Source organism: Orycteropus afer, unplaced genomic scaffold (assembly GCF_000298275.1).
Source record: "Orycteropus afer afer isolate SDZICR_OR568_19922 unplaced genomic scaffold, OryAfe1.0 scaffold00054, whole genome shotgun sequence".
Classification (NCBI taxonomy): Eukaryota; Metazoa; Chordata; class Mammalia; order Tubulidentata; family Orycteropodidae; genus Orycteropus; species Orycteropus afer.
Genome location: NW_006921641.1, coordinates 10,664,913 through 10,678,430, shown reverse-complemented (window position 1 = coordinate 10,678,430; position 13,518 = coordinate 10,664,913). Strand labels below are relative to the sequence as shown.

At 39.3% G+C, this 13,518-nt stretch overlaps 1 protein-coding gene across 1 annotated transcript in view; it reads left to right on the top strand.

The window, feature by feature from the left end:
- BABAM2 (BRISC and BRCA1 A complex member 2) overlaps positions 1-13,518 on the top strand; it is an 804,907-nt gene that overhangs the window by 752,029 nt on the left and 39,360 nt on the right. The window contains exon 10 of the mRNA XM_007938825.2: positions 8,833-8,986. Coding sequence (XP_007937016.1) covers positions 8,833-8,986 — 154 coding nt within the window. The remainder of the gene's footprint in view (positions 1-8,832; positions 8,987-13,518) is intronic.

The following is a 13,518-nucleotide window of genomic DNA, read 5'->3' as shown; positions in this document are numbered from 1 at the left end:
TTTGGTCAATGACATGAGACAAAGTATATGTGAACTGCTGTATGAAAAGTGAATTTACTCTGTAAATCTTCACCCAAATCCTAATTAAAAAAAAAAAAAGAGTTGATGCTCCCATGGCTACTGGCCCTTGACAAGCTGTTTAATTCTTGACTAGAAACTTACTCTACTTCTTTTCCTTTTTCTCGCCAGCTCCTTTTTCCTTCACCATTTCTCACCAAGACCAACTCTGACTCAGTCTCTTCTTTCTTCCCTCTTCCTTCATCTACTTTGTTCCACATGTGTCTGAGCTGCTGAAGAGTAAGGTTGAGCTGACTATGCGTCCCTCACCCAGAGCCTGGCACGGTGTAGGTGTTCCACTACTGTGAACTCACCAGCCGCTCCTCAGGAGAAAGATAAATCAGTCTTCTTCCATAAAGATTTATAGCCTTGGAAACCCTATAGGATAGTTCCATCTGTCTTATAGGTTCAGTGTGAGTCAGAATTGACTCATAAGTGAGTTTATGAGTTGGAATTGACTTGATGGTACATAACAACAACAACAACAACAACAGCAGGTTTTTGTTTGATCTTTTCATTAACCTTGTTATGGATTGAATTGTATCCTCGAAAAGATATGTTGCAGTCCTACCCCTAACCCCAACCAGTGAATGTGATCTTGTTTGAAAGCATGAGGTTATACCGTAGTTGGGTGGGCCCTAATCTCATCTGAATGATGTTCTTATAAAAGAAGAGAGATACAGAGAGACAGAGGAAAGATGGTCATGTGAAGATGCATCTATGTATGAAGGAATGTCTGGAGCTACTAGAAGGTGACAAAGATAAGATCTTCCCTAGAGACTTCAGGGAGAACATGGTCCTGCTGACACCCTGAATTCAGACTTCTAACCTCCAGAACAGTGAGGCAATAAATTTCTCTTCTTATATGCTACCCGGTGTAGTGCCTAAGGCATTTGACTGCTAACCAGAAGGCTGGCAGTTCAAACCCACCAGTCACTCCTCGGAAGGAAGACTGGGCAATCTACTTCCATAGAGATTCCACCTCAGTAACCCAAGGAAGGGTCGCTATGGGTCGGAATCAACTTGATAGCGGTGAATTTGGTTTTTGTTTTTATATGCCACCCACTTTTATATGTGGTATTTTGCTGTGGCAGGTCTAGGATACTAAGGGAGCCCCTGGGTGGTATAAACAATTAATGCACCTGGCTACTAACCTAACAGTTGGTGGGTTGAGTCCACCCAGAGGCACCTCAGAAGAATGACTTGGTGATCTGCTTCTTGAAAATCAGCCATTAAAAATCCTATGGAACCATCTCAGCCCAGCACTAGTAGCAAAGTTCAACAAGACAGAAAATAACAAATACTGGCAAGGATGTTGCGAGTTGGGACTCTCATACACTGCTGGTGGGACTATAAAATGATCCAACAAGCAGTATGGCAATTCCTTAAAAAGTTAGAATCAGAAATACCATTTGACCCAGCAATCCCATTACTAGGTATACATCCTAAAGAAGTGAGAGCCAGGACAAGAACAGATAAATGCACACCCATATTCACCACAGCACTATTTACAATCACAAAAAGATGGAAACAACCTAGGTGCCCATCAACAGAAAAACGGATAACCAAACTATGGTACCCACACAGTGGAATACTGTGCAACACTAAAGAATAATATAGAATCTGCAAAACACCACATAACATGGATGGATGAACTTGGAGGACATTATGCTGAGTGAAGTAAGTCAATCACAGAAGGACAAATATTGTATTAGTTCATAATTGTAAAAAGTCAAGGAAAAGTTTATATGTGGAAGGAAACTTTCTTTGTTGGTTACCAGGGTTGAGAGGGGAGGGGAAAGAACACTGCAAAAATAAGAAAATGAAAACTCCTATGGAGTACAATTCTACTCTAACACAGTTGTGGTCACCATGAGTTGGAATTGACTTGACAGCAGCTGGTTTGGTTAGAAAACTAAAACAAACTCTGTGAGACAAGAATTATTATCCTCCTATAACAGATGAGAAAATCAAGATTTAAAATGGTGAAGTACATTGCGAACAGTCTCACCACTAGTCAGTGGTGAAGCCCAGATTTGAAACTCAGTTTTATCTCACTCCAAAGGCTATGCCTGTTTCCACCATACCATGCTGTCTGCTTCCTTACTAGGATTTTTGACATTTACAGAAAAATTCAAGAAACTTCAGGTTTTGGTTTGGTAACATTAAAACCCTAAAAGTAACCTGTTTTCATAATCACATCACACAACATCTAGTGAAAACGTGAATGCAGACTTATGCATGTTGATGAATTAGTTTAACAAAATCAGCTTAATATTTAGTCTCCCCTTTCATTTAAGTGGGAGTCCCTGGGTAGTGCAAATGGTTAGGTTCCTGACTGCTAATCAAAAGGCTGGCAGTTTGAACACATCCAGAGGTTCCTCAGAAGAAAGATTTGATGATCTGCTGTGGAAAGGTCACAACCTTGAAAACTCTGTGGAGAGCAGGTCTACTCTGCCATACATGGGGTCACCATATGTCGGAATCTACTCGATGGCAACTATTTGGCTTGGTGTTGAGCACTGAAATAAAAGACAGTGATGATAAAAGAAGACATCATTTTATTTTTAATGCCTTGAATAAAAATACTTCTGAACTGGAAAAGTTTATATTTTTGCAGGCAGATATTTTTGAATATGCAGTGTTTAATTTTCTATTGGTTTGAACCCATGTCTCTCAAAGATTTAGTGTGTAGTCAGTTACTAAGTGTGAGGGTAGTCAGTAGATAAATGGCAGGCTTCCAGCACTGGTTGTGTGCCCACTGTGAGGGTAGCCTGGGGATGAGACAGATGCAGACTACTCTTACAAAGAGTCGCCTTCTGATGGAACTGTCCTTAAGAGGGTGTTTTCACAGCAAGTCAGCAAGGGGTTAAAGATACCCCATACTGAGGCCTTGAGGAACTGAAAAGCCTAACCATGAAAAAAAAAAAAAAAAAACCCATTGCCTTTGAGCTGATGCCAACTCATAGCAACCCTGTAGGACAGAGTAGAACTCCTCCAGAGGGTTTCCAAGGCTGAAATCTTTATAGAAGCAGACTTCCATATCTTTCTTTCATGGAGTACGTTCAAACCACCAACCTTTTAGTTAGCAGCTGAGTCCTTTAACCACTGCACTATCAGAGCTCCTAGAAAGGCCTAACAGTACTGGAAATTGGAACATAACCATAACCCCACAAAGTGAATCTAAAAGCATCTTCTCTACTAGCCCAGGAACCCTGGAGGGAATATAGGAATATGTAGTTTGGAAGGTTCAGAAAGATGAAATAATGGCTGACTTGTGAATAATGATGAAAATATTTGATGATGTGACTCCTAGAGAACCAATTATGGTTAACCCCTCATTTGTTTGGCATTTTCAAGGATTGAACTATCCCACATAACTAAATTTTCCAGACAACTAAACTTTTCCTATTTATGTGCCTTGAATGTTTTTTAACCAATGCCTGATGGAAATATTTCTGAAATAGATTATACAGTTATCCTGCCTCTTGAACAGAAGCTGCAGGAAATAAATTAACATGTCCTCGGATGCCTCTGACTGCAGGTATGAAAGAACTGATTAAAAAAGTTTCAAACAGTAAGGAGTTTTCGACTTCTCACATAACAAGAAATTCAGGGGCAGACAGTTTCAAGAACAATGAATGGGCAGCTCAGGGATGTCAGGCTCTGAGGTTGCCTTCTCTGAAATTCTTTTGACTTTCCCCTCATGGTCACAAGATGGGTGCCAGAGCACCAAGGCTCAAGAACTCACATGATAAAATCCAATGCAACAATGAAGTAGGGGCCTTCTTCTTGCATGTGTCTTTAATCAGAGAGGGAAATATTTCTCAGAAGACTCCTTAGTTGATGAGGCACATTTCCATGCCTTGGTTTTAGGGAAGGCCAAGGGAGTGAGTGTATACCCAGTATTTTCAGACCCAGTAGTGGGAAGGAGGACCTTGCCCATAAAAAGGACTGAAGGAAGAAGGGTTCTTGGGTAGCCTCCAACAGTGTCTGCCACTGTTACCACAATTAGGGTGAACATCACTTACTGTAGGATTAGAGCCTGAAGGGTCATTAGGTGTATAGACCGTTTAGTCCCTGGAAGCTCTAAATGACCCCACACTTTGGATTCTTTTTGACCTCCTAAGTCTTTTTCATTTATGATTCTTTCTCTTTTCTTTGTGCCGCACTGCTGGTTATCACTACTTGATGTTACTGTACCTTATCCTCACTTTACCATAATTAGGTTTTTTCCCCCCCTCTGGAAAAATTGTATAATCAAACTTGTTAATTATGCCTGAAATGTTCTGAGTGAATTCCTGACAGGCTGTCCTGTGAATCAGATGCATAGTGTGGCATTTCTTTTGACTGTTCGGGGTCATTTTTCCATTGTTGACATTTGTGACTAAGTATGGCGTTCTAGAGTCTTGTCAACTTTAGATGCTAGCTTAATGAAGTTTTCTTAGCGTTGACAGAATGAACACTTAGGGGCAATTAAGCTTGTATACTAAACAAAGTAAAACTATGTCTGTCTACCTCAACCTCAACATGGTTTAGAGAGAACAGCTAAGTTGATTGGTGCATTCAGTTCCCCCCTGAAGCTGTGTGTGTGTGTGTGTTGAGTGGAGAGCCCCGCTAGGTTTGGGACTATAAACAACAAAACTCAGCTGCAGAAACTGTCCCATGTAAGGCGAGGAACAGTTGCCACCTGGTCAGAAAGCTGGGCAGAGCTGAATTATTCCCACCCCCTCTCCCTGAGAGCCTGAGTCCTGTGGGTGAGTCCTGGAATTGCCCTAGTTGTACAGAATTAGAAGTATTTGGGTGTGACTTGTTTCAACAAGTTCTTGAAGAAAGTAATCCTTCAGAAACAATTATTGAAATTCTACTGAACAAATTAAGACCATTTCTTCCGTCGATAGATAGCTGACCAGCATTCAGTCTCTGGATATAAGAAGAAGGAAATAGAAAGCAGTTGTCAAAATAACACTGACGATGAGTAATTGAACTGAAGGGAATGACTCTGCTCTGGAATGCAAACCTGAGCCAGTAGGTAGGTTAGGTTCCAAGGATGCAAATGGTTAAAATGTTCAGTTTTAATATATCTGCAGCTATGAATCCAAACTGCTTATAACCCAGGAGTTCCTTCAGAACAAGTTAGTTGTTTCAAGGCCTAAAGTGGTTATTTACTATGTGTTAGAGAATCATGAGTTAATCTATAAGCAAAAGTTAAATGACAGAAACATTTAGGGATAAGGAAAACATATTGTGTGTGTGTACTTTTTTTTTCCTAATTCTGACTAATTTGTGCCATTCATATCATTCTTGTAAGAAGAATGCAAAGTATTTCTCATAAATATTTTCATTTTTAACTCATTCTTGTGCATAAAACACTTTTTAAAAAGCCATCCTTTTTGTTGACCACCGACTGATACAGGGTACCACTTAAATTAAGTTGAGCAAGATATTTGTGTACTTTTAATTTTGTTTTCACATATGTGAATTAATACATGGATTGGTGATTTTTAACTTAGGTACACTGATCATTCCTGCTTCCTTAAAATCCAAACGCTGTGTGTGTGAACAGAGAAAGTATTCAGTTTTAATGCTGGCTTCAACTACACTTTGTTAGATCATTCTCCGTGGAGAAACAATCATGTAATCAATGTTTTTTTGAGGGTTGTGATACTTACCAATATATAGCGTGCTGACGGTTTTTCTTTTTTTAAAATCAGAACTGACTTGCCTTTGTAAATAAATTTGTATTCACATTTTGAATTATTTTCTGGTAGTGTGGTGTCTGAGGCATTTGACTGCTAACCAGAAGGCCAGCAGCTCAAACCCACCAGCCACTCCTCGGAAAGAAGGTTGGGCAATCTACTTCTGTAGAGATACTGCTTCGAAAACCCAAGGAGGGGTGTCGCTATGAGTCGGATCTGACTCGATAGCACATAACAACAAACAAATGGGCATTTAGAAGGTCAAAGAAGATGATTCAGAGCTAGACAAGAAGATCATTTTTTCAGCATATCAAAGTACTAATACGGTAATACTCATTTTTTACAAAACAAAATAATGATAACAAAAGCTATAATGCATTCCAAAACCCAAAAACAGCGGGTAGCTTGAAAAATATGTAGACTAGTATAATCTACATTACTTTTGATACTAAATGGTGACTGTATTTACTTTATATCTGTACATTATCACCATTGAATTCTGTTATCTAAAATTTTTTTGATGGAAGATTACATCAAAAGTTAAAGACTTTTATGTTATTGATGATTGCTTTGGGAGATTAATCTGAATCTTCTTTCATATTTAGAAATTTGTACATAATGTAAACATAAAACCAAAAAACCAAGCTCACTACTGTAGTCAGATCCGACTCATAGCAACCCCTCCTTGGGTTTCCAAGGCAGTATCACTGCAAAAGTAGATTGCCCAATCTTCCTTCTGATCAGTGGCTAGTGGGTTTGAACCACCAGCCTTCTGATTAGCAGTCAAATGCCTTAGGCACTATGCAACCAGTGCTCCCAATATAAACATAATTGAAGTCAAATTAAAGCATATGTGAAATAGGCAATTTTTTTCCCCAAAATTAATCAGAGGAAATGAAATGAGTAATAAGAAAAGATATAAACTTAATTTTAGAAAGCAGTATTTGTTCAAAGGGGCCGAAGATGGTACGGATCATGCTTTGTATATGAAGTGATTCAAACAGTGTTTTCTGTGTTGAATTATTTATAATTTGAATTAGTCTTTTTCATCTTTTGTATTGCTTTTATATGTTACTAAATCTCTGGCTTTGGCTCAAATAGACACATACTGAGGCACGTGGAAAGTGTGACTAAAGAGTAGACATTCAGAATCTTGCCACTTTTCTTTGGTTGGTTTGCTATGATTCATAAGTAGAAACCCCCTGCAGCACTGAGTCAGGGTCATCAAGAGGCAAATATACTAAGAAGCTAGGAGGCCTACCACGGGACAATTTTATGTTTCTTGGTTTTTTTTTTTGTTTTTGTTTTTGTTTTTTAAGTTCACAGCAAACCCACCTTTTCCTTGAAGATGTCATGTTAAATTCTCTAATTAAAGGAGCTAACCCAAGTTAATCACCCTACAGTGAGGTAGTAATAGACATAACTATCTACTCTGTTTGTTTTTACTTTAAAGGAGCCCTGGTGGTGCAATGGTTAAGCACTTGGTTGCCAACTGAAAGGTTGGCAGTTCAAACCCACCCAGGTTTGGACTCACCCAGCAGCTCTGCCGGAGAATTACAGACCTGGCAATTATAGCCTAGAAACCCTATGGAGCAGTTCTACTCTGTCACATGGGATCACTATGAGTTGAGAATCAGCTTGACAGCACCTGACAACAATGTATTTTTTAAATACATTTGCCTCATATAGCCAGTAAGATGAACCTTGTCCAGCCTTTACAATGGAGATTTTAGCTTACTGAATTGTAATTATGACATATGAATTAGTTGTTACCAGGCTATACCATTATCCTTAAGAGCAGAAGGCCATGTGACATAGTAGAAGGAGCTTTGGATGTGAATCATGGAACTTGGAGTCCTGCCTCTGCCCAGCTATGACATATGCAAGTTAATAAACTTTGTGGACCCTCAGGTTTGCTCATCTGTTAGATGGAGATGGTAAAAAAATAATGCCTGCTTCATGGAGTTATGAGTATCAAATTTGTTAAACTGTGTGAAATTACTCTGTCAAGCTAGAAAATACTGTTCATATTATTGTTATTGTTTTTTTAATAAATGGGTGTACCTGTCTTTGTCTTAGAAGTAGATGTAGTAAGTCACACAAACCTACTATTGAAATATGAGGACCATCTCTTCTATCAATAGACAGCTTTTAAGAATGTGCGGTTGAAACAAATCTATATTTTTAATGATTGCGTCAACTAAAAGCAGCACATTTTTTATTTTTACTTTTAGAAATTGGATTAAAGAATCCCAAAGTGAGATGGTAATGCACATAATACGTGTTAACAGCGAGGTTTAGAATCATCAGCCTATGTAACAGCAGCCATATGTAGTACTCAGGCCAGTCCTTGTTGTATTCCATTAAGGGGCTCACAGTGATTGAGGAAATACAATTTATATGTGGTAACATAAATGGAAAACATTGAAACTGCTTAGTATCAAAATTCACTGCTTGATTGGAAGTAGAGTGATAACATTTTTTTTTTCTGGTTATCCATTTGCCATATCCTATAAAGTAAAAAAGATTAGGACCTGTCCTCTTTATTCCCTTCCCAAATAATCCATTCTTCAAAGACAGACTCATTCCTATTACCTCTATCAAATTATAGATGAGGAATGCATTGCCTAGCCCTTGAAGAGCTTATGGCATATGTAATAGAGACTTAAAACAGATGAGTGAGGGGGAGGGAGAGAGAGAGAGAAAGAGAGGTCACTCTTCTCTGGAACATTAAACAAGGTAAGCACCACAGAAGTTCAGATGAGAAACAGGGATACTTTTACCCTAAACTTTTGTAACCATTTCGTATCATTCTTTCAGCACCTACACATCATGCCTTGTATCAGTTAATTTTTCATTAATGTGTGATTTGCTTCTCTAGCTGGATTATAAACTCCTTGAAGTCAGGGAGGTCAACTTGCATTTCATGCTCCCTCTCTCCATACCTTATACCTAGGCCTCCATCAGTATTTATGGTTCAAATGGAGTCTTGTAGCCAATGTTTAGATTTAGCAAGAAAAATACCTTAAGATATGTTTAAGCTCTAACATTCTTTCCCTTTCTTTTTTCTTTGCAGTTGACCTGCCTCTGTTTTTTCCTCGAGACCAGCCAACTCTCACATTTCAGTCCGTCTATCATTTTACCAACAGTGGACAACTTTACTCCCAGGCCCAGAAAAATTATCCGTATAGCCCCAGATGGGATGGCAATGAAATGGCCAAAAGAGCAAAGTGAGTGAAGTATTGTTATATGCACAAAAGAACATTTTATTTGCCTAGTTCAGGGATCGGCAAGTTCCTGGCCTAGGCCTATTATTAGAAATAAAGTTTTATTGAACACAGCCACAGCCATTCCTTGGCTTATTCTCTAGGCATGCTATATTGGCAGAGTGAGTAGCTGCAACAGAGACAGTGTGGCATACAAAGCTTAAAATATTTACTGTTTGGCTTTTTATGGGAAAAATTTGCCGACCCCTGAAGCTAGTCCAAGAATAAGCTGACCTATATCTGAAAGTATTTCCTTTTCCTACTGTTTCTGTTGATCTCAGAAATGGCCATGACTACCTTTTTAAAAAAAATTATAGGATTTATTAGAAATCTACCTTTTTTTTTATATTAGAGAAAAAGTTGTTGTTGTTAGGTACCATTAAGTCGGTTCTGACTCATAGGAATCCTGTGTACAGCAGAACAAAATGCTGCCCAGTCCTGAGCCATCCTCACAATTGTTGCTGTGTTTGAGCCCATGGTTGCAGCCACTGTGTTATTCCATCTCATTAAGGGTCTTCCTTTTTTTGCTGACCCTCTACTTTACCAGGCATGATATCCTTCTCCAGAGACTGGATCCTCCTGATAACAGGTCCAAAGTACCTGAGATGAAGTCTCAACATCCTCGCTTCTAAGGAGCATTCTGGCTATACTTCTTCCAAGACAGATTTGTTCATTCTTCTGGCAGTCCATGGTATATTCAATATTCTTCACCAACACTGTAATTCAAAGACATCAATTCTTCTTTGTTTTTCCCTGCTCATTGTCCAGCTTTTGAATGCATGTGAGGCAATTGAAAATACCATGGTGTGGGACAGGCACACCTTAGTCCTTCAAAGTGACATCTTTGTGTCTTACCACTTTGAAGAAATCTTTTGTAGCAGATTTGCGCAATGCACTATGTCATTTGACTTCTTGTCTGCTACTTCCATGGGCATTGATTGTGGATCCAAAGTAAAATGAAATTCTTGATAAATTCAGTGTTTTCTGTTTATCATAGTATTGCTTATTGTTCTAATTGTGAGGATTTTTGGTTTTCTTATGTTGGGATGTTATCCACATTGAAGGCTGTAGTCTTTGATCTTCATCAGGAAGTGCTTCAGGTCCTCTTCGCTTTCCGCAAAGCAAGGTCGTGTCATCTGTTTATCGAAAGTTGTTAATGAGTCTTCCTCCAGCGCTGGTGCCACGTTCTTCTTCATATAGTCCAACTTCTGAGATTATTTGCTCAGCATACAGACTGAATAAGTATGATGAAAAGATTCAGCCCTGATGCACATCTTTTCTGATTTTAAACTACACAGTGTCCCCTTCTTCTGTTCAAACGACTGCTTCTTGGTCTACATACGGATTCTCCATGATCACAATCAAGTGTTCTGGAATTCCCATTCTTCGCAATGTTATCCATAATTTGTTATGATCCACACAGTCCTTCCTTTGCATAGTCAATAAAATACAGGTAAACATCTTTCTGGTTTTCCCTGCTTTCAGCCAAGATCCATCTGACATCGGCAATAATATCCTTCATTCCACGTCCACTTCTGAATCTGGATTGAATTTCTGGCAAAGTACCCTGTCTATATATTGCTGTGACCATTTTAAAATTATTTTCAGCAAAATTTTATTTGTGTGTGATATTAATAATAATTTCCGCACTCCTCTGGGTCACCTTTTGTTGGGATGGGCACAAATGTGGATCTCTTCAAGTTGGTTGGTTAGGTAGCTATCTTCCACATTCCTTTGCATAGATGAATAAGCACTTCTAGCATTGCATCTGTTGGTTGAAACATCGCAGTTGGTGTTCTATCAATTCCCAGAGCCTTGTTTTTCACCAGTGCCTTCAGTGGAGCTTGGACTTCTTCCTCAGTACCATCAGTTCTTGATCATATGCTACCTCCAGAAATGGGTGGAAATCAACCAATTCTTTTTGGTACAGTGGCTCTGTGTATTCCTTCCATCTAGAAGCATTATAAGGAAATTAGAGCTGTGGATAAATGGTAAAAATGCTAGCAGCTACTTTCATATTTTGGGGGAAAAATGGAAAATTTTAAGTGACAAAAAACAAATAGAACTTCTGCTTAGTAGTCAGTACATGGACCCCATACCTGGTTTTTCATGTGGAACTGTAATCTCCTTGAAGGGGCAGACTGGATTATATACTCCTCTGCAGTGTTTACGTAGCCACTGCCCACAGTAGGAGCCTCATGGTCCTTGATTGAATAAATGGCTATACAAAGAACTTGTTGTTGTTGTTGTTGTTATGTGCCATCGAGTCAGACCTGACTCATAGCGACCCCTCCTTGGGTTTCCGAGGCAGTAGATTGCCCAACCTTCCTTCCGAGGAGTGGTTAGGTAGAGCCAGTAAAATCACTGTGGAAGAAGTAGGTTGGGAATTTGATAGAGGTAGGAGTTAGCTAGAGTTCAGAGTTGAGAGGTACAACTAATATTATACACAAACCTCTCTATCAGAGTGGAAGGCTTTCATCTCAGTCATATGGAATAGGTAAATGTAGGAATATGTTGAGTGTTTTTGTAGGTAAAACTTTAGTACTAGTCTTCATGGAGCAAGGCCTTCTAGATTGAAGTAGCAGCAGATCAAAATCATAGTTTCCAAAACTAAATCATAGTTAGAGTGGCATGTGGTTATTACTTTATTACTCTGAACAGCCAGGGCTCACACCTGTAATACTAGCTGAAAACATGATCAGACCCAGAGATACACAAACACAAAGAACATTTATTAAGTATCCTCTTCATCCACTCATCAAATATTTATTAAACATCTGCCATGCTAGAGACATTGTCCTCCATGCTGGGGATACATGGTAAACAAATTAGAAATTGTGTCTTCATGGAGCTTATAGCCCAGCAGGGGAGAGTAAAGCCTTTGTCATATCAGTTCTTCTGACTTATGACAGTTAAAGTGCCCACCTATGAAGCCTGGCCCTCCAGACCTAGATTCTTCTTCCCTCCCCATCCTCAAAACCCCTGTGTCCCCAGGATACCTCCTGGCATCTTCTTTACTTTCTGTAGTTTAAGACTTTCGCTTACAGCAGGCTCAGGGCTCTTTTAAATCCTGACAAAGTGGCTTTTTCTAGAGATCCATCAGATTCATGCATGTGATCCAGAGTTGTCACCTGAAACTTCAGTGTGCCCTCTCTTCCTGCATTTTTGTCCATGATGCCCAAGTCTGAAATTCTTCTTAAGGGAAAGAAACACATACATGGTAAATGCAACTAGTGACAGTGGTTAAGATTTATGTATGGTGAAATACAATTTTTAAAATTTTTAATGTAAGATTTATGTTTGAAAATATTACTGTTGTTAAATTTTCAGGGCTTGACCCACACATGCATAAGATCTGCTTTTAGAAGATAGGCTGTTATTTGTGGTATGTGCTGTGGTGTCTGAACCAGACATGTCTTTGTGGTTTCCATGGCAAAGCTGTCTTGGTGTGTATGTGTGTGTGCACTTGGGCGTTTTTCTGAAGTAGATATTTTAGCATCTATGAATTGAGTCTTTTAAAGAGTTGCAGACCACAAGCCGATTATTTCAATATAGGAATATCGTAAGTGAAGCCTGTTTATCTTCACAGATTGGTTCAGATTTTTGAGAGACATTTGCTTCATGTTAACACCAGCCTAAAGAAAACATCTGAAGTAACCTTCAAAAAAAAAAAAAATCTGTTTTCTACTGCAGTGAAGATGGATCCATTTTAAATGTAATAAAAGAGAAAGCCAACAGCTCCTGCTAGCAAGAAGAAGCAGTTTTAAAAGCTCCATTCTGAAAATTAACTGAGTGACTACTCTGGGCTGTGTCAGAAAGCCATGTAATTAACAAACACACCCGGAGAACTGACCTGCAGTGTGGACTTGAGATAGGTGGAGAGGTTGAAGAGAAAAGACCAAGAGAAAGGTCGACTACAGCATTCCTCACCGGCCCTGTTTCTTTGTCCTGTGAAAACAGTGTATGTACATATTGCATAAAAGGTTATAATTCACTTGGGGAGCTCTGCCCATGACACAAACAGTCTTGCAATTTATGAACAGCAGTAGAGCCTTTTGAGTGGAGTCAGCTGTTTATTCCCACATTATTTTAAACATGTGAACTTGGAAAAGATACTTCCTGGCACTGACTGGGGTCTTTCCTACCACCACATGTGCTTCTTGCTCATGGCCGACCAGCCAAACCCTGTCTTTCACAAGTGAAATACCCTATACTGGGTGGGCACAGACTTTGGAAGCATGCATGCCCCAATTCCTACTGCTGGTTCTAATCCTATAAGCCCTGTGGCCTTGGGCAGAGCTCTTAACCTCTCTGATCTTCATCCTGTCACACAGGACAGACAGTACTGCCCTAATTTGATGAGCTTGATGTTAAAGGTCAATCAATGAGTTAACATAAGGAAGACCCTTGGTTTAGCTTATGCTTTATCCTGCGGTGCCTTTGCTCACCCCTTCCTTCCCAGTCAAATCTACTCATCCTTTAAGTTTCTTCCATAT